Genomic DNA, 21,845 nt, shown 5'->3' on the forward strand with positions numbered 1-21,845 from the left:
TCCCATTTCTGGTGATCAAAAGTGTTTCAGGATGTTTCCATTTATATTGAATCCTGTGATTGTTCAAGGCTTTGGTGGTTGTTTTTTTTTTTTCACAAGAAATTTGGTGGTTGTTTTTAGTTGTCTTCTAAAATTCAGAGTGTGTTGCGAGAGATCGGCATATAGATGAATATCTCCATATGGATCATGTAGCACTGACAGGATTCTAGCTTTCGTCAATACCTTTTCCTTAGTAGGGAAACAATGAATTCTCTTCTCAACAGGACATCTCTGGGAACAGCAGCATTCAGGTGTTTGGGCTTGGGTATGCGGTGGATCCGATCTATCAAGCGTTCAATTTGGGAGGTTTCTGGCAACAGATTAGCAATAAGATCGTTCGCATATTTTGACAGGTCGTTTGGGGACACGGATTCAGGGACCCCTCTCAGCTTTATATTATTCCTCCTTGAGCGGTCCTCAAGGTCTGCGAGCTTGGTCCTGATCCTCACGTTATCATCCGACAAGTCTTTATATGCATCAATGAGATCGTTAACTGTTTCAGACTGATCGTCCATTTTGTTTTCAACGTTAAGAACTCTGTCCCCCCAGACCTTTCATTTCAATTGAAAAGTTGTTCATCATCATGGAAAAGTTAGACATAAGAGACGTTTGCAAAGAAACCAGCATATCTTTCATTGTTGTATCTAACACTGGCAGTCCTGAGGTAGGGTAATTGATAATAGATGACGCAGCATTGGGGCCTGCAGGAGATTGTTGTAGAAGTGCCATACCTGAGTATAGGGGCTGCGCCATCAATCCTCCTTTTAGCTTTTGCTGGGCTCTGTGATGAAGGGCTGTGAGGAGAAACCCAAAGCCTGGACATCCGTCTGTTCAGATTCCCATGGTCCAGGATCATCTGAGAGATCCGTGTAGGATGATGGCTGTTGCACAGCGGCGTCACCGACGCCATCTTGTTTCAGAGCCCCCGCTGAAGCAGGCATTTCAAGGAAGTCCACAGGCCTCTTAGTTTGTTTTTGGTCTTTCCTCTTACGAGGCAACATCGGGAGGGTTCCGATGAGTGTGAGGGAGGATTTTTCGTCCCTTTGCGGCAATCTATATGATTGCTTCGCCGCTTAATCCCCGGTCTCTGACAGAGCTATGCGCTCAAGCGGCCATCTCGATCGCGTGCAAGCCACGCCCCCCCAGTCAAGGCAAATCTGATCATTGGAGGAGAGCAAGCTAAATTCCTAGCATAGCTAGAGAACTGACGCTGTGTTCTCTTTCTTAGTGTGGTCAGTTTTTAATAGGAAAGCAGAGGGACTGGCAGAAACACCAGGGATTTCACACAAAGAAAGCAATACAAAGAGAACAGAAATTGGTGTGTGCAGTCTATTGCATTAGGGTGTGCACCTCAAAGCTCAAACACACACTACTGATCACTCATGATGTTCATTCAGAAAGGGAAGGGGATGGTCAATTACATATTCACCGGCCCCTTCCTCCACTCACCCTAAAACATCCTTGCAGGAACAGCTGGTGGGAGAGGAGGGAAGCTGGTAGCACTGCAGGGGGAAGGAGGGAGCAAGGGAAGTAGGCGGAATCTGTTCTGTAAAGGGTGATTAGGGTGTTCCTGGGCACACCCTGTGCGCACGCCTATGGGAACAGGATACTTTCTCATACAAGTACATGGTACAGCAGCAGAGGTGGCTTTTAAATTAGGCGGTTGCCTAAGGCCTTGCACTCACAGGAGCCTCGCGTCCGCCTAACTTATCCAAAGCATTACTCCAGTTTTGAGGGACAGGGGACCGTAACACTGCTGTGCTCAGGCAGTGTTAAGAGCCCAGCGTCCCTAACAACCAGTGAATATCGGTGACACCACCCCTTGTGATGTCAATGACCCAGCATGCCCTCAGTCAATGATGTCAGAAGGGGGCAGGTTCACCAGGTGACATCAGCGGGTGGCCCCCGCCCCGTAGGTTCTAAAGAGCAGGATCTGGGGGCTGCCTTGTTAAACAGGGCTTCGAGATTCTGATAAGCCCCCTGCCCGCAGACCCCCAAAATCACTGGCCAGAGTTGTGGGGAAGAGGCTGTCCTTGAATTATTTTTCCCATCATGGGAGTGAGTGGGGCCCCATGTCAAGTTTTGCCTAAGGCCTCACAAAATCTAAAGTCACCTCTGTAAAGCAGGCACATATCAGGAATATGAAGTTTTGGGGTAATGTAGAGGAAACCTTCAAACTCATGGGTTTCAGTAACATTTTGACTGCTGAAGCCAGATTGAAAAATAGATGTATTTATTATACAAGCATGTAGTTAGCTACAGGCATGGAGAGTGGCACAACATGGTGATGGATTTAATATTGCTCTAACTGGCTAGGGCAGCTAATTCAATTAATGTTTTACGAAGGGTGGGACCTTATCTATCTAAAGTTTCTTTCATTTACCATATCGGTAACAAATGCTTTAAGTCAGGGGTGTCCAAACTTTTTTGAAATAGGGCCAGATTTGATGAAGTGAGCGTGCGTGAGGGCCGACCATTTTGCCTGACATTCTTTGAACTATTAAAATTCGCTCTAAGTGTGTTCCTCCGAGCACATGAATGCAGACCTGCCATTGCCAGGAATGCAGTCTTACCATTGCCAGGAATGCAGACTCACTATTGCCATCAGTGCAGCCTGATTGATGCCCATCTGCAACCTGGCATGGGACAGGGGAGAGCATAATCAGTTTTCTCTGCTGCCTCTTTAATACAAAGTCCCGCCTCCTGTGATGGACAACAGACTTCCTATTACAGAGGCCATTGTGCAAACAGGAAATGCACCTGTATTGTACGGCACTCATCCCGCCTCCTCCCTGTCCCCTCCAAGGCGGCCAGCATGTATATCTTTCGTGGCCCCCTTGGCTCTGGGATTCGTTGGGGGCCACAAAAGATATACATGTCCAAAATTACCAGGCGGGCCATTCACAACCCGGAAAGCGGGCCGCGACTGGTCCGCGGGCCGGACTTTGGACATGCCTGCTTTAAGTGATCACCTATGGAAAATAAAGGGTACAGAAGTTTGTTGCCATTTAGGGGGTGCACACAAATTTAAGGTTTGACATGTTGGGTATTGATTTACTCAGTGCAAACTCATCTTTTTAAATTTTACAAAATTGGGTAATTTATTGTATTTGTGTTCTCTAAAATTAGTGTGTGCAAAAAACGACTCCGGCAGTGAAGGGACCCAAATCCAGTCAAAGTTAAAAATCCTCCCTTGCAGTGGGGCTATCCCCGTACTGCAAAGGTTAATTGCTCCTAGGTACATGTTTAGGGGACAGGAAAAGCAGTTTTACTGGCCGATCCAAACAGAAAATCAAAGGAGACTGCTCTCTCCTATTCTTTAGTGGTGAACTTCTCCTTGGTGTCCATGGGACCTGTATCAGTCTTGATGACATCAGAGGGCATCTGACCACCAGAGCATTGGGGAGAAGAGGCTGCGGGAATGGATCTAGCAGCATAAAGGAACGTGCAGGAATGGAGGATCTGGTAAGTGAAATTACTTTTCCAGTCAACTAAAGACGCATTTAACAGTTGCAGTGTGGGAGCAACGAAGGCCTCTTGAACCCCCTATAAGGAAAGCCTTGATTGGTGGGGGCATGGCCAGGTCCTGGACAATGTAGGTGTATTTTTGTCCGTCCGCTGAGGAAGTTGCAATAACGTAACGCGTACGGGGGAAGGAGCCTGGAGACACGTCGCTCGCTGCCATCCTTGGAAAAGATCGTTTTTAAATGATCTGTACATCTTTTACTGCCATTTTCTTTCTTGGCTAATGTGAGTAGCCTGTGTTACATTACTTTTTAATAAATGTTTTAGCTCAGCAGAGAGCACTTAGATTTTGAGTCCTTTTTTCATGTATGGTCCGGTTTACCACTGACTTGTGAAGAATTGATCCATGTATCCTGCTTGCTGGCTTTCCATGCTGGGAAATCTGCTTTATTTGACCACCTGGTAAAACAGTGGTCGATGTTTGGAGGGGAGAGTACCCATTCTTACTGGTGGAGGGATCACTTTAAAGCGGTAGTTCACCCTCCTTCACCTCATTATTCCATTACTTTCGGCATCGTAGCGCGAGCTACGGTATGCCGGTCTTAAATTTTTAATCCCCGTACTCACTGTGCTATTGTTGATTGAAGAATCCGACTCCCGCGGGGAATGGGCGTGCCTATGGAGAGGGAGGATGATTGACGGCCGGCTCTGGCACGTCACGCTCCCCGAAGACAGCCGGAGTAGGTCTCGGCTATTCACAGCGCCTGCGCACAGGCTATGCGCAGGCGCCGTGAATAGCCAAGCCTATTTCGGCTATTTCCGGAGAAGCGTGACGTGCCAGGGCCGGCCGTCAATCACCTTCTCTCACCATAGGAACGCCCATTCCCCGGATTCTTCAATCAACGATAGCACAGTGAGTACGGGGATTAAAAATTTAGGACCGGCATACCGTAGCTCGCGCTACGATGCCGAAAGTAATGGAATAATAAAAAAAAACATTTTTTTTTTTTTTAACAGGGTGAACCCCCGCTTTAAGTTTGGATTTTAATCATCACCTGGTGAAGATTCCTGTAACACTGGCATTTTTGGAATTCGTTTTCACATTTTGGACTTTATTTATATTTTTTATTTATTTTTTCATTTTTATATATGCATTGATCTGTATACATATACATACTTACATACACATATGTACACACATACACATATATATATATATATATATATATATATATATATTCTTATTGAATTTTGCGCTGCACTTTTTCTCTTTAGAATGTAGGTGTATGGATGCTAAGGATTGGTCGAACTATGGGGATGGGCTGGGTTTGAGCTCAGAAGAAAAGTTGCTGTAATGGGCTAAGCCATTGATGGGAAAATTGGAAGTACTTATGGTAAAGACAGGCCAATGAGCTGCGCCTGCTGATTGGCTCCTGCTGTGCTCTGAGAGCCGAGTGTTCCCAGAGCACAACGGGGGGGGGACGGGGGACGGGAGGTGACGTCCTGCCCGGAGTCTGCCCGCGACTGTGTGGCCCGGAAGTGGGTGCAAATACCTGTCTTTAGACACCTGAAAGGTGTCAAATGTGACACCGGAGGGGGGAGGGTTTCGATCAGCGGGAGTTCCACTTTAGGGTGGAGCTCCGCTTTAAGGATAGGTAAGATTATTGGTTCAAGTGTTTTATTTTAGTTTTTTTTACTTTTACACCCTTTCTATGTCATATTATGTAGCTCAGCTCATCCTACACCGATGTATCTTTTTCTTATGTTACTGTAGCGCTACCCCCTCAGGAGCCGCTGGTTGATTTGGGATCGGCGTATTAAGTTACCTCTAATCGTTGTCTAGGGTGATAGTGAGTAGAGCAGTAAACAAATGTCCAATCAGCGAAATAGGTTTTCTGAATGCTTTATTTCTCGGCCCAACACGACCAACATCAACATGAGGTAGGACAGGAAAGGTTGATGAGGTAAAGAACTTTGCGGTATCAGGCTTGGATGAAGAAGAAAGCAATCCTGCTTTCAGTAATAGTAGTACAGTTTGTCGCCACTCCAGCCAAAGTGGGTGAAGTGCCCCCGGACAGACCCATGCCACAGGCCTGGCAGCCGAAGTGTCACTTTAAAGCGGGGGTTCACCCTAAAAAAAAAAAATGTTTTGTCTACCATGCCATCCAGCATACTAGCGTGAGCTACAGTATGCCTTTATTTTTATTTTTTTTGTGCTGTACTCACAGTTTAATCCATTAGTTAAGTTTCAGACTCCCCGCGGGAGTAGGCGTTCCTATGAAGAGGGGAACATGATTGACGGCCGGCTATGGCGCGTCACGCTTCCCGAAAATAGCCGAAATAGGACTTGGCTCTTCACGGCGCCTGCGCAGTCAGCTCCTAGTCTGTGCGCAGGCGCCGTATAGCGCCGTGAAGAGCCGAGTCCTACTCCGGCTATTTTCGGGAAGCGTGACGCGCCATAGCCGGCCGTCAATCATGTTCCCATCTTCATAGGAACGCCTACTCCCCGCGGGGAGTCTGAAACGAAACTAATCGATTAAACTGTGAGTACAGCACAAAAAAATAAAAATAAAGGCATACTGTAGATCACGCTAGTATGCTGAATGGCATGGTACAAAGTTGTATTTTAGGGTGAACCCCCGCTTTAAGGATGCTGGGAGGAGCAGGTCTCTGCCACAGACCTGGCTCTGATGGGGCCTCTGCCACATGCCTAGAACTTGGATGAGCTAAATAGTTGAGCTTATCCTCCCAGTAAATTTGCGCTAGGGTCACCAGCTGACAGTGGAAGTGTACCTGTCAATGTCCTGGTCACCAGATCCCCGATGGTTCGTTCAAGCCCTTTTGGACAACCTGCCTCCGGGTTCTCCTCAAGCCGACCCCCCCACCGAACGGCATACAGCCTGGGATCTCCTCAGTACAAGGGGGACCCAGTCAGTCACTGGGGCCCCTTTGTGGCATCAGTTGCTCCAGGCCAGGAGGGCCCAGAGTCAGGAACTCTGCATTGCGCGCGACCCCAGGCCAGATAGGCCATAGTGGTGCGGCCCGCGATGTGCGCACAGCCTAAAGGTGGAACCAGGAACCCGCGAAGAACCAAGAACAACGGCCTCCGCCACAGAAATACTCCTCTCCAGCATGCCCCACGAGGGAAAACTCCTCTAATTGGCTGCTGAGGAAAAGCGGCTCCGCCTGGACCTCTCTGGTGCCACCTTCCGCCCAAGGATGGTACCGCATCCGTAAAACGCAGTCTGACCCACAGAACAATCCAGATTTGGCGACAGCCAAATTGAACATAATTCGAGAGCAAATTATCTCTCTCATTCCCCACTAACTTTAGCGTAGTGCCTTTACTGAAAGTAAGGGGGCACTACATACTCTCCCCACTTGAAATGACACTGTCCCCAGTGTCCTAAGGCATTCAAGCATGAATGCCAGCCTGATACTTGCTAACAGTATAGAAAAGTAGGAAAAAGAAGAGGAAACAAAATTGTAAACATTAAATTACAATATTGGCAATTTAAATAACATATGACATTACACACATACACAGCCCTATCTATCTATGCTGCCCATTCTCCGCAGTGTTGATAGTAGGTGGGTCCAGAACCTGCATACAAATATAAAAGAGAGCATACAAAAATATACATCCTAATATATTGAGAACATTTCTATATACAATTCTCCAAGGTCAGAAGTGAGACTGCACGCTCGGGCCCGAACGCGAAATCTCCCTTTCTACCCCAGGGACTGTAAGTGCTGAGGATAATTTACCCTTTACTCTGTTGCAAGAAATATAAAAATATAAACCAAATATACATTTTTGTCCTGCAATAGAATGTTGCAGAACACTGCCCCTAGCGGTCAGTGCGCTGGTACTGTGGCAGTCCAAGTTCAATTGCAAAGAAGTAGCAGCAAAAAGGAAGTAAAAAGATAAAACATTTATTTTCTCACTGAATCTTCCGGTGCTGCTGTGGAGAAGTTGGCAAGGACCCCCTCTAACTGACTGAACCCAACCCCCCCGAAGTTCTTCACATAAGCCTTGATGTGGATCCGGAGAGGCCAGGGGGAAAGGGGAAACAGGGAGAAAAACACAACTTGAATGGGGCAAACCCTTGTCCAGAACTTCTTCAAAGTATTTATGTCAGACCAAACTGGCATACAGCTCACTTGTTGAAAACACCTGATCCTCTCTCCCAGGAGACTTCAGCATGACCCGATCGCTGTAGATATGCCGGGCCCAGCTCCAGTCACGGTGACAGCGCTCAAACTTAACATTTAGATAAGAAAGCCTTAGGTGTGCACCCTCCAGGATACGGGGTATTTTCAAGTGTGACCATATGGCCTCCTGGCACCAAGCTTCCCGTTCCTGGTCAATCTGCTTTAACAGGGAAGGTGGCACGTATGGGTACTCATACCCGTGGTTGGCAGCAACCCTCTTGATTACCAGGCACTGCAGCCTGGCCAAACTTGGCAAATGGCGTGGGTCTCCGCGTCCCGGCAGCACTATTGCGTCTTTCAACATGGGAGCAACAAGGGGCACAGGGGTGGTGAGTCTAACAGGGACAACATTTGACGGCTGCTGGGACCCACACGATGCGCTCCGGGCGGAGCGTTTCTTCCTCCTTTGAGTACCATGGAGGGCACGGGATCCTCCGAAGCCCTGCGACTCAGGGAACCTAGGTTCAAACAGGTAGTCGGGGAGGTCGCCGTCATCGGTTAAAGAATCGTCCCAAAAATGTGTCAAAAGTGTCCGATGTGTGCGCCATAATGTCGCAGTCACAATAAAAATCGCAGATCGCTGCCATTACTAGTAAAAAATTTAAAATAAATTTCATAATTCTGTCCCTTATTTTGTATGTGCTATAACTTTTGCACAAACCAATCACCATACGCTTATTGCGATTTATTTATTTTTTTAAATTGGGATATTTATTATAGCTAAAAGTAAAAAATATTGGCCCAGATTCAGGTAGAATGGAGCAATATTTGCGTGGGCAAAGAGCAAAGATTTTTCTCTGCGCCCACGCAAATATTTCGATTTGCCCAGCGATTCACGGAGCAGAAGCTCCGTAAATTGCGCGGAGCGATATGCTAAACAGCCGGGCGTAAGGCTGCCTAATGTAAATGATCCCGCCGGGGGCGGGAATCATTTAAATTAGGCGCGCTCCCGCGCCGAGCGAACAGCGCATGCTCCGTCGGGAAACTTTCCCGACGTGCATTGCGGCAAATGACGTCGCAAGGACGTCATTTGCTTCTAAGTGAACGTGAATGGCGTCCAGCGCCATTCACGAATCACTTACGTAAACGACGTGAAATTTAAATTTCACGGGCGGGAGGCGCAGCTATACTTTAGCATAGGTTGCCCCTGCTATAGCAGGAGCAACCTTGCGCTAAAGTCGCCGTACGGAAACTCCGTACCTTGCGTGCGCAGGGCCCGCGCAACTTTTGTGAATCGGTGGTAGTATGCAATTTGCATACTATACGCCGATCACAATGGCTGCGCCCCCTAGCGGCCAACGCAAGAATGCAGCCTGGGATGTGAAGGCATAAGGAGGCTGCATTCGGTGTAACAAGGTTCCTGAATCAGGAGCACTCGTTACACCGGAGCAAGTAAGCACTTGCGCCGCGCAACCTATGGTTGCGCGGGCGCAAGTGCTTCTTGAATCTGGCCCATTGTGTTTTTATCAAAATTGTCGCTCTTTTTTTGTTTATAGCGCAAAAAATAAAAACCACAGAGGTGATCAAATACCACCAAAAGAAAGCTCTATTTGTGGGAAAAAAATGACCCCAATTTTGTGTGGGAGCCACGTCGCACGACCGCGCAATTGTCAGTTAAAGCGACGTAGTGCTGAAATTTATCCTGGGCAGGAAGGGGGTATATGTGCCCAGTAAGCAAGTGGTTAAAAATCAAGTCCATAATGGCAGGTCTCATATTTTGTCCCTTTACAGGATCTCTTGAACACATAATTGATGTGAGTGAACACCTCCAACATGAGACGCCACGCCTCTCCAGAGCTTTGAGCAGTTTTTAGAATCCTTCAGATGCCTTGTGGATGAAGTCAGCTGCCCAAATGACAAGTATGGTGAGTAGCAATCATATTACTTCCCTTACAGTGTGCTAAAAGTTATCTCTGCTTGATGTTTTATCATAGATTCCTCTACAGAGACTATTTCTTGTTAGTAGAGAAAATAATTTAGAGAAGTGGTAAAAAAAGAAAAAAAGGAAAAAGTCACAGTTACCATTTTTTGTACGTGGGTGGGAAGGATCGGAGAGATCCTTGGGACGAGTCTGAGGGACAAGGCGTAGTATTTGCAAGGGCGTGCGTCACTTTAATTGGATGGACTGTGCTTGGAGCGTTTTAGTGTTTTTCCAGATTTTTGACATTCTCTGGCCAGGGGGAATTTCATGGGCCGGTTTGTGAAAGGGATGCTTTTTTTTTTTTTAAGGATCCTTAGAAATGGTAATACAGAAGGGAAGCAACAGATGTGTTTTCAATGGCAGACGGGAGGTGAGACTGTAAGAATTTGTCACCGGAGTAATAGAGAAAATTGAGGACTGTCGTGATACTTTTTTTATTTTATAACATATATACATATAAAAAATATATATATATATATATATATATTTTTTTTTTCTTATTATTTTTTCCCTTTTCCTCAGAGATTGTTGTGGTGTGTTGTTTGTGTGTTGTTTGTTGTTGTTGTTGTTTTTTTTATTTCTTTTTTTTTCTTTTTTTTTTCAATATTCTGCAAAAAAAAAAATTGTGAATCGGTACTACTTGAACCTTGAAGAAGGGGACACACCCTGAAAGCTTGTCCTGAAAAATTGTATGTTAGGCTCCATTCACACTAATGCGTTTTTTGTTGCATCTTTCAGAAATGCAGGGAAATTTTTTAACATGGTTTCCCATGGAACATGTTCACATCAATGCTTTCTTGTGCCTCTGCGTTTTTGGAAAGGGTCGGATTTTTTTCCTGCAAAAAGCGATTTTGCCGCGATTTGCGTTTTTTTTAACCTGTTTATAGCTGGTTGTTATAGGAAATGTAAAAAATTAAAATTGCCGGCCAAATAAAACAAACAATATAGTAATAAAAAAAACGCAAATCGCGGTAAAATTTTTTACATTTCCTTTAACAACCAGCTATAAACAGGTAAAAAAAAACGCAAACCGCAAATCGTAAAAAAATTGCATCAAATTTGCGGTACTTGCGTTTTGGATGCAGGTCCATTGAATTCTATTACATGCAAAACGCTTTTTGCAGGAAAAAAAAGTCCCGACCCTTTCCAAAAACGCAGAGGCACAAAAAAGCATTGATGTGAACATGTTCCATAGGAAACCATGTTAAAAAATTTCCCTGCATTTCTGCAAAATGCATAAAAAAAAAGGCATTCAACCCCTTTCACACTGAGGAGTTTTTCAGGCGGTACAGCGCTAAAAATAGCGCTGCTATACCGCCTGAAAAACTCCTGCCCAGTAACCTCAATGTGAAAGCGATGCGCTGGCAGGAGAGAGAAAAATCTCCTGCAAGTAGCATCTTTGGAGCGGTGAGAGGAGCGGCGTGTATACCGCAAATCTGCAAAATGCACTAAAAATGCCATAGGTGTGAATCCAGCCTAATAAAATGAATGGCTGAGCCTATTAGGCCAAATCTTCAAAGGAGATACGCAGGCGGAACTGCTGTTCAGCCTGCGTATCCCTGTGGCTATCTTTGGAAACGATCCTCAGAAGGATTTTTCCAAAGATAGTCAGAAGATCCGACATCTGTAAGACACTTACACTGTCGGATCTTAGGATGCAGTACCGCATCCGCCGCTGGGGGCATTTCGAGTCGAAATGCCGCTTTGCGTATGCAAATGAGGACTTAGGCAGATCCACAAAGCTTTTTAGCTTTGTGTTTTCTGCGTAAGTTACGTTTTGCATACGTAAAAGTAGGGATGCTTTTACAAGGCCTAAACTGTTTAGACCTTGTAAAAACAAACGTTTTTTTCGATCGCCGCGTTTTTTTTAAAATTTTGAATTTTTTTTCCCGGCGCGTATTTTGTTTTTTCCCGATGCAACTTTATTGTCCCGTCGCGATCCACAAAGCCCGGCGTAAAGTACGTTCGCGCGATGCACGTCGGGAAAAATGACGTCACACGCATGCGCCCCGAACGTCCGGCGCGGGAGCGCGCCTCATTTGAATAGGAATCGCCCCCTCGAGCAGACAACCGCCTTGCGACGGAGGCACTTAGGTTACACGGCGTGTAATTTCTAGGTAAGTGCTTTGTGGATCAGGCACTTAGGTAGAAATTTAACGCCTGTGTAACTTAACTGCTGAAAGTTAAGTTAAAGAACAAAAACATACAGCGCACAAGGGTTAAGTGAATGTCACTTTATAGTCTGTAAAATAATATAGAAAAGCATATATGCATGAAAAATTGAAAAATTGAAATGGCCACAAATAGCACACAGGAAAATAGAACATTAAAATTCTAAAAAATCGAATAAAAATAGTCCGCATTACATAAGCAGAAGTTCATGTGGAGATGGTAGAGTGAAAACACATACACTTCAGGGGAGATGTTAGGAGTAAATCCAAATGGTGTGCATACACTTGTATGCAGAGGTGATACGATACTTCAACAAAAGCAGCCACTTGTACGTCTCTATGCGGGGAGATGGAATCCGTTGGTGGGAGGATGACAACCACGCCGGGAGCAGGTGTAAATGCTGTTTCCATGCAGAGAGGATACTGCCGTTTAGCCCTCACTAGCTCAAGGGCTGATGGAAAAGGAAAACTTCCTCGCGAACAGGGATCTCAAGCGGCAGGGGAAGTCCTGGAGGGGAACCACCAAGCCGGTTCAGTGACGCGGCCGCGTCACACGGAAGCGAGGAGAGGTGGACGGAAGCCTAATTGAGTCACGCAGAAAGAGAGAAGGAGGTGTACGGACACCATCGATCAAGCGTCAGGTGACTCCAGGCGCCAATCGGTGTGGGCAAAAATCAAGCAGTAAGGGTACTGGCGCTAGCGTCACTGGAAGGATTTCCCGAGTGTCGGCACAACACATCAGCTACAGTGTGCTTCCTGCAAACATATGGGGGCATCAAAGATAGTTATGGTGAGCCGTGACTGACATGTTTCGCGTGCCAGGACGCTTTATCAAAGTCACGGACAGGCTCCACCATCAAGTTAATAAAGGGAAAGGAATAGTACCATTGGACAATAGCACGAGGAGGGGGAGGGTTCATGGTCTTAACCCTACCATCACCACCACATTGATAAAAACATCTGAAAAAGTGAAAAAATATACTCGTATATGCACACATATATAAATATATAATGTATATGTATATGATGATCTCTCTCATGAAAGAGTATACATAGAGAACTAATCTGAAAAACACCCACAATACAGCAATAATAATAATAATGATGATAATGAAAAAATAAAAATAAAAGTAATAATAAAATTAAAATAAGAATAAAAATAAAAATATAAATATAAATAAAAGTAATAATAATCCATAAACGGCAGTATCCTCTCTGCATGGAAACAGCATTTACACCTGCTCCCGGCGTGGTTGTCATCCTCCCACCAACGGATTCCATCTCCCCGCATAGAGACGTACAAGTGGCTGCTTTTGTTGAGGTATCGTATCACCTCTGCATACAAGTGTATGCACACCATTTGGATTTACTCCTAACATCTCCCCTGAAGTGTATGTGTTTTCACTCTACCATCTCCACATGAACTTCTGCTTATGTAATGCGGACTATTTTTATTCGATTTTTTAGAATTTTAATGTTCTATTTTCCTGTGTGCTATTTGTGGCCATTTCAATTTTTCAATTTTTCATGCATATATGCTTTTCTATATTATTTTACAGACTATAAAGTGACATTCACTTAACCCTTGTGCGCTGTATGTTTTTGTTCTTTTGCTTTTTGCCCATGTCTCTTTAGTGGTTGACAGCCGCACGGGTGTGTGTTTTAGTGAAACTTTTTAATCACACAGAACACTGTGGTTTACCGTGTTCTACGTGCGGGTGTTTCTTTGTATACTTTGTTCCTGTTGGTTTCCCGCGGAGCAGCTCACATTTGTTAACGGTTTTATATATATATTTTTTTATATATATATTTTTTTAAGACCTTGCATGAATTATGTTTTTAGGCACATGTTAGACTTACCAGTGCTATAATTGTTCTGGTGGTTTTTCTGCTTATCATTTACCATTGAATATATATGATCATATTTTGTTTATTCTTATAGATTATATTTTATTCATTTTGCAGCATCTGATTATTGTGTTATATTAGGTTTAGGTAGTTTGTCACACCCTTTGTTTGTGAGTGTGTGCATGAGTGTTTGTGTGTGTGTGTGGGAGAGTGAGTGTATGCGTGTGTGTGTGTGTGTGTGTTTTTTGATTATTAGTGCTTCTTATGGCTGCTGATAGATCCAGCAGATTGCAATCAATCTTTGACAAGATTGATCTATATGGCATCACCACCACTGATCCTTCGAATTCTATTTCTAATGCTTCCGCGCCTAACATTCCTCCACATACAGAGGCGTATGAGATTCAGATGAGGAAAGCGTTTTTGAAATTACAGGACGCCAAACAGTATGAGAATGCACAGTGGTGGGATCTTGCCTTTTTGCAGAAATATTTGGATTTAGGTATTACGCCACGGGGGCTTTGCATTAAGAAACAATGCAGCTTTCTTGATGAGGACCTCTCGAAAGAATGGCGTCTCCTATCCGAGTTCTGCACCACCAAGTGGATAAGGATACTGGTCCAGCAACGAGAAAGAAAACTAAAACTTGCCGAACTACAGGTTGCAGAGAGGGGCCAGACAGTTGAACTTTTTGGCTCCTCCTGTCTTTTTCAAAAATGGCTCTCGATACAGGATTCTAATATAAAAAAGGATGAAGATGAGCTCATAAAGAAAAAGACCAATAAACTTGAGAGAGATGTTTCTGATTACAAGACTGGAAATGTTTTTGAATGGAAACGTCCAGTCTTAGAAACCAAACAGCCTAATACGCAATCAAGCTTGGGAACAAACCCACAGACAACCCGCCCTAATTATTATAATGACGTTAAAGAACCACGACAGAACAAGAATAGGAATAAAAACAGAGGCAATAGAAGGACAAGGAATGTGAGGGATAATCCTAATAATACTAGAATTAAACAAGGTAGATCCCAAATGTCATCCTGTCCCCATGGCTATGTTTCTAAACCCATGTTGCCTATTTCGGAGGGGCCAATTGGTCAGCTTAAGGACATCCCTGTTCTCGTACCTAATCCCCCCACTATATTGGTTGACCTTAATCCTAGTCCACCAGCATTGGACGCCACTGCTAATTCTGAGTGTAACATGTCATATTCACAGCTACCGATATGTTTCTCGGTGAGCACCTCAAATAAATATAGCCCCCTATCTAAAGATCTAGATGTTTACATCAAAGAAGGGGCTCGCCCTAGGGTCAATGGGCCGCCCTCTTCTGTAAATAATATTGATGAAGGTTTTTTAGACCTACCTCCAAGGGGAACTTTACTACAAAAAGAAAAAAGAAAACTCGAAGAGGTAGAAGAGGAGGATCTAGATCCAAGATTGAACAAAAAAGAAAAGATAGATTTGAACTAAAAGAGAGTACTATCAAAATGTTTAATCTTTCTAGTCATACGTTATCTCCGGTTGAACTTACCCTTTTACGTAAAGGGTTACGTTTTTGTCCTTCCACTGGACCTAATAAATTTGGACTTTTTAAAGACCTTAATAAGTTTGTCCGACTCCTCACCCTTAAAAGATTTTTCGCCAAACGTGACGCTACCAATACTGATACGGTTGTGGATTCTGATAGTGCCACATCGGGTAAAAGTGAGGATTCAGCCAACGAACACGACCCCGATGGATTATTACAAATCCTAGAGGAGTTGTGGATTGAGGGTAACGTTGAGAGTCAAACTTTTTGTCCTTATTTGGACCCTGACATAGTCCACACAAATTTTAGGCCTCAGTCCGTTTTTAATCCCACCCAATCCAAAGGGCCTTACATCGAGACCTTTTATCAAGCGGTGTACAAGGATTTTTCTACATTATGTGACAACCCTTCTAAGTCAGGGACCCCTAATTTAAGTCACGATGAACGCCAGGCACTGAAAAACCTCACGGCCAACAAAAATATTGTAGTCAAACAAGCTGACAAGGGGGGCAGCCTTGTCGTGCAGGACAAGACTGAGTACCTGAAAGAAGCATATCGCTTGCTATCGGATGGTGACACCTACCAAAAATTGATTGCAGATCCTTTTTCCGACTATCAAGCAGAACTAGTCACTCTTGATGCGGCTTTTGGAAAGGGCGTCATCAATAAGAGAGAGAGGTCATTTTTGTTGCCCAAAATTTCCAGCACCCCACACTTCTACCACCTCCCGAAGGTCCACAAATCTTTGGTGGATCCACCGGGTCGCCCGATCGTTGCAAGTACCAATAGCCTTACCAGTGGTTTATCCACCTATATAGACCATGCCTTACAGCCCATCGTTTGCGAATTACCCTCATATATTAAAGATTCCAGTGAGATCATTAAGACCCTCGAGAATTACTCTTGGGAAGAGAGCTACGCTTGGGCATCACTTGACGTGGCCTCTCTATACACGTCGATACCCCATAACATTGGATTAGCGGCAGTACAATACTTCCTAAGTAAGAATAATGACATTAACTCTTTCCAGTCTGAGTTTATTAGTAGAGGTATTGAATTTTGCCTTACCCACAACTATTTTTCTTTTTGTGATCAGTTCTTTTTACAAAGGAAGGGGACCGCAATGGGGGCTAACTTTGCACCGGTGTATGCAAATTTGACTATGGGTTATTGGGAAACTCTGCAGATTTGGAACAATAACCCATTTTTGGAACACATCGTTTTTTATGGTCGTTATATAGACGACGTAGTCCTTATTTGGAGTGGTGGTGCTGATTTGTTCTCCTCATTCGTAGGCCATTGTAATGACAATGCATTAGGCCTCACGTTCACACACGTCTATGACAAGGACAATTAAATTTTTTTGGATCTGGTTCTGTCACACGATCGGAAAGTAATTACCACCAGCAATCATATTAAACCTACCAGTGGTAATTCCTATTTACACTTTAATAGTTGTCACCACTCGTCTTGGAAATCTAATATCCCATATGGCCAATTTAATAGGTTGCGTAGAAACTGCACTAAAACTGAGGACTATATGACCCAGGGCCTGATTATGAAGACAAAATTTAGAGAGAAGGGATACCCTCCAGAATTATTAGACGATGCTTTCAATGCTAATATTACCATCAATAAAATTAATAAGGTCAGTAAGGATAAAGTTGAGACTAATATAAGGTTTATTTTGACATTTAACACTAAACATAAAAACATAATAAATATTATCAATAAACACTTCAATATTCTTCATCTTGATCAGTATTTGTCATCTACTCTTCCACCTAAACCTGAGATTACCTTCAGAAGGTCCCGGACCATCCGGAACATCATTGCACCCAGTAAAGTATCCAAGATCAACCCCACCCGCCCATTAGATATTCGGGCTTACTTTAATAATAAAACCGGCATTTTTAGATGCGGTAAAAGGGGTTGCCTTACATGTCAGTCTATTCCAAAAGGTGGTCCTGATACTATCAAAACCAAAGATTGTGTGTTCCCGATCAGTCAATTCCTTACTTGCTCTACGGAATACATCGTTTACATACTACGCTGCCCATGCAATTTATTATACGTAGGACGGACGATCCGCACCCTACGCATAAGAATTGGTGAACACAGACGCCTGATCAAAAAGGACTGTGATAAGCATAGTGTCCCTAGACATTTTTTGCATGTTCACAACAAAGATTTTAAGTGTTTAGAGGTTTTTGCTATTGAGTCTATTCCGTCGGGTTCTTTGACTGAGAACGAAAGATTTTCCCTCCTATGCAAGAGGGAAACTTTCTGGATCTTTCGGCTTGGTACTTTATCGCCCGGTGGCCTTAATGAGGAGCTGGATATTCTCAGCATCACTAATTAACCTAGTGCACCGGGCACACACATCATTTTTCATTTTTATTTCCATTTTTATTTTCATTTTTATTTTTATCTATATCCAGTGTTTACAGTAAAATAACTTTTATTTACTATTATTATTATTTTATATATATATATATATATATATATTCTTTTCTTTCCCACAATCCTGAGACATATGGATGTAGACATGTGTCCATGTACATATGTGTACATTTAGTGATTTTCCCTAGACAGTTGCGTAGGCGTTATATATGGATTGTATGTATGTATGTATGGTGTTTAATTGTTTGATGTATTATTTTCTTTATTTTTATTTTTATTTATTTTAATTTTATATTTATTTTTATTTTTATTTTCATTAATTTTATTTTTAGGTTTATCCTTATTTATCATTATTTGTTTATGGATTATTATTACTTTTATTTATATTTATATTTTTATTTGTATTCTTATTTTAATTTTATTATTACTTTTATTTTTATTTTTATTTTTTCATTATCATCATTATTATTATTATTGCTGTATTGTGGGTGTTTTTCAGATTAGTTCTCTATGTATACTCTTTCATGAGAGAGATCATCATATACATATACATTATATATTTATATATGTGTGCATATACGAGTATATTTTTTCACTTTTTCAGATGTTTTTATCAATGTGGTGGTGATGGTAGGGTTAAGACCATGAACCCTCCCCCTCCTCGTGCTATTGTCCAATGGTACTATTCCTTTCCCTTTATTAACTTGATGGTGGAGCCTGTCCGTGAATTTGATAAAGCGTCCTGGCACGCGAAACATGTCAGTCACGGCTCACCATAACTATCTTTGATGCCCCCATATGTTTGCAGGAAGCACACTGTAGCTGATGTGTTGTGCCGACACTCGGGAAATCCTTCCAGTGACGCTAGCGCCAGTACCCTTACTGCTTGATTTTTGCCCACACCGATTGGCGCCTGGAGTCAAGTGACGCTTGATCGATGGTGTCCGGACACCTCCTTCTCTCTTTCTGCGTGACTCAATTAGGCTTCCGTCCACCTCTCCTCGCTTCCGTGTGACGCGGCCGCGTCACTGAACCGGCTTGGTGGTTCCCCTCCAGGACTTCCCCTGCCGCTTGAGATCCCTGTTCGCGAGGAAGTTTTCCTTTTCCATCAGCCCTTGAGCTAGTGAGGGCTAAACGGCAGTATCCTCTCTGCATGGAAACAGCATTTACACCTGCTCCCGGCGTGGTTGTCATCCTCCCACCAACGGATTCCATCTCCCCGCATAGAGACGTACAAGTGGCTGCTTTTGTTGAAGTATCGTATCACCTCTGCATACAAGTGTATGCACACCATTTGGATTTACTCCTAACATCTCCCCCGAAGTGTATGTGTTTTCACTCTACCATCTCCACATGAACTTCTGCTTATGTAATGCGGACTATTTTTATTAGATTTTTTAGAATTTTAATGTTCTATTTTCCTGTGTGCTATTTGTGGCCATTTCAATTTGTCATGCATATATGCTTTTCTATATTATTTTACAGACTATAAAGTGACATTCACTTAACCCTTGTGCGCTGTATGTTTTTGTTCTTTTGCTTTTTGCCCATGTCTCCTTAAGTGGTTGACAGCCGCACGGGTGTGTGTTTTAGTGAAACTTTTTAATCACACAGAACACTGTGGTTTACCGTTTCTATGGTGTAGCGCTACATTCGGGTGTTTCTTTGTATACTTTGTTCCTGAAAGTTAAGTTAGGCAGGTTTTTTGAGAATTTGGCCCATTATGCTTTGTCATATTTTTCTTCTTAGATATTCATTTGCTTTTAGATGTAGTAAATATTGACAGAAAGATAATAATGTTTAAAAAAAAAGATTGTAAAAAAAGAAAATTTCAGTTCTTTAGCTTCCTCCTTAAAGATAATAATGAGTTAAAACTGTAATAACCCCCAAAGTAACCATTTTATTATATTGCAGCTTACCAAGTCTTAGATGTGATGGCTGTTTTAGTTTTCTTCTTTATGATTTCTTTCTTCTATTTTCATCTAGTGCATCTGCCTAGTTTAATAAATTAATAAAAGCTCCAATTAATAAAAGCTGATGATTGCAAACACTCCCAGTGACTCTCTTTCAAAAGAACAAGCTGTCTTCCAGATGTAGCAGTCACAGGTATGAGGCAATACATTTAATACTGGCAGGGGTGTTTGCAATGATCATCTTTTATTTATTTATTTATTTATTATTTATTTATTTATAGAAAACCTTTATCCCAAAAGAAAAAGATGCGTTTGCTGTAACTGCTCAAAAGCTATTAGCTGCAGTGTGGATTCACGTTGTTAGTGTATTTAAATCTGCTATTATGTTTTAAAGTGATTGTAAAGGTTTGTTTTATTTTATTTGTTTTATTTTAACCACTTCCATACAGGGCACTTATACACCTTCCTGCCCAGACCAATTTTTAGCTTTCAGTGCTGTTGCATTTTAAATTACAATTGCGCGGTCATGCTACACTGTACCCAAACTAAATTTTTATAATTTTGTACCCACAAATAGAGCTTTCTTTTGGTGGTATTTGATCACCTCTGGGATATTTATTTTCTGCAAAAAATATAAAAAAGTGACCGAAAATTTAGAAAAAATAACTTTTTTTGTTTGTTTGTTATAAAACATTGTAAATAAGTACGTGTTCTCCTTCACTGATGGGCACTGATGGTACTGCACTAACGGGCACTGATAAGGCGGCACTGATGGGCACCGATGAGGTGGCATTGATGGGCACTAATATGCGGCACGGATGGGCACTGATAGGCGGCATGGATAGGCGGCATGGATGGGCTTGGATAGGCGGCACGGATGGGCACGGATAGGTGGCACGGATAGGCGGCACGGCTGAGCACTGATAGGCGGCACGGATGGGCACTGATAGGCGGCATGGATGGGCACTGATAGGTGGCACGGATGGGCATAGATGGGCACTATCGTATGTGTTGTACTAATGGATGCCAATCAGTGCCAAACAATGCCTGCCAATCAGTGATGCCCATTGTGGGCACTGATTGGCATCCATTGCGGCACTGATTGGCATCCATTTTTTGTGTCCTCCTCATCCCTGGTGGTCTAGGGTGGCTTTTTTTTTTTTATCAGCCGTTTAACCATCCCTGGTTGTCCAGTGGGCATCCCTGGTGGTCCAGTGGGCATCCTCGGGGGGGGGGGGCTGTGCTGATAATCGATCAGCACAAACCCCCCCCTGCCACAGGAGCAGCCGATCGGCTCTCCTCTACTCGCATCTGACAGACGCGAGTGAGGAAAAGAAGATTACCAGCTTTTCCTATTTACATCGTGATCAGCCGTGATTGGACGGCTGATCACGTGGTAAAGGGTCTCCGTGAGAGACTCTTTACCTTGATCGGTATTGCGGGGTGTCAGACTGACACCCTGCAACAACGGGGGCGCGCAGCGGCTCAGAATCCTGAGGACGTCATATGACGTCCAGTCAGGATTCTACAACCACTTTGCCGACATCAATCTGTCATTGGCGGGCGGCAAGTGGTTAAATAACAAACATGTTATACTTACCTAAATAACAAACATGTTAGGCCCCTTTAAGGTTGCATTCACACCTGAGCATAGCGTTTTCCGCAATTTTCGCTGCGTTTTTACCGCGTTTTACCGCATTTTGGACACGTCTAAGGCTGCATTCACACCTGAGCGTGGTGTTTTTGATCGTTTTTTCCGGCGTTTTGTCGTGCGTTTTCACACGTATTCGCTCGTTTGCATAGAGCGTTGTCCGTCGTTTTTTATTTTAGCCAATAGGAAAAATGATCATCTTTCATTATTTGTTGCTATGTTTGTAGATTTTTTTATCTTCTTCCTGGGTGAATATTCTATTTCACAGAACAGATTAAAGTGACAAAACGCCCATAGAAACGCTCGTTGTCGCGCTAGCCGCTTGAATCGAGCGTTTCTATGGGAATACAAACGCTCTAAAATGCCTAAATCAGCCCGATTTGCGCAACAAAAAAGGGTCTCAAACTTGTTTGAGCTTCAGGCGTTCGGCTTCAGGCGTTTTGGAGTGGAGATGTGAACCATCTCCATTGAGAATAATGGATTTTTTCCCCTCTAGCGTTTTTATAGCATTTTAAAGCTTCAGGCTACAAAACGCTCAGGTGTGAATGGGCCCTAAAAGGGTCACCAATGTTAAAAGCAGAAAAACGCCCAAATCTGCCTAAAAAAAAAAAGTCCCAGAACTTGTTTGAGCTTCAGGCGTTTTGGAACTTCTGGCTTAAGGCGTTTTTGGAGTGGAGATGTGAAC

At 43.3% G+C, this 21,845-nt stretch overlaps 1 protein-coding gene across 2 annotated transcripts in view; it reads left to right on the plus strand.

Annotated features, from left to right (window-relative positions):
• The window catches only part of LOC120913257 (N-acetyllactosaminide alpha-1,3-galactosyltransferase-like), a 105,851-nt gene that overhangs the window by 34,118 nt on the left and 49,888 nt on the right, over positions 1-21,845 (plus strand). The window contains exon 2 of one of the 2 annotated variants that reach the window (XM_040323083.1): positions 9,451-9,584. In XM_040323083.1, coding sequence (XP_040179017.1) covers positions 9,555-9,584 — 30 coding nt within the window. In that variant the 5' untranslated portion in view covers positions 9,451-9,554. Of the gene's footprint in view, positions 1-9,450; positions 9,585-9,613; positions 10,011-21,845 lie in introns of those variants that run through there. The other variant, XM_040323082.1, reaches the window with a different exon arrangement.

This window comes from Rana temporaria, chromosome 9, assembly GCF_905171775.1.
Source record: "Rana temporaria chromosome 9, aRanTem1.1, whole genome shotgun sequence".
Classification (NCBI taxonomy): Eukaryota; Metazoa; Chordata; class Amphibia; order Anura; family Ranidae; genus Rana; species Rana temporaria.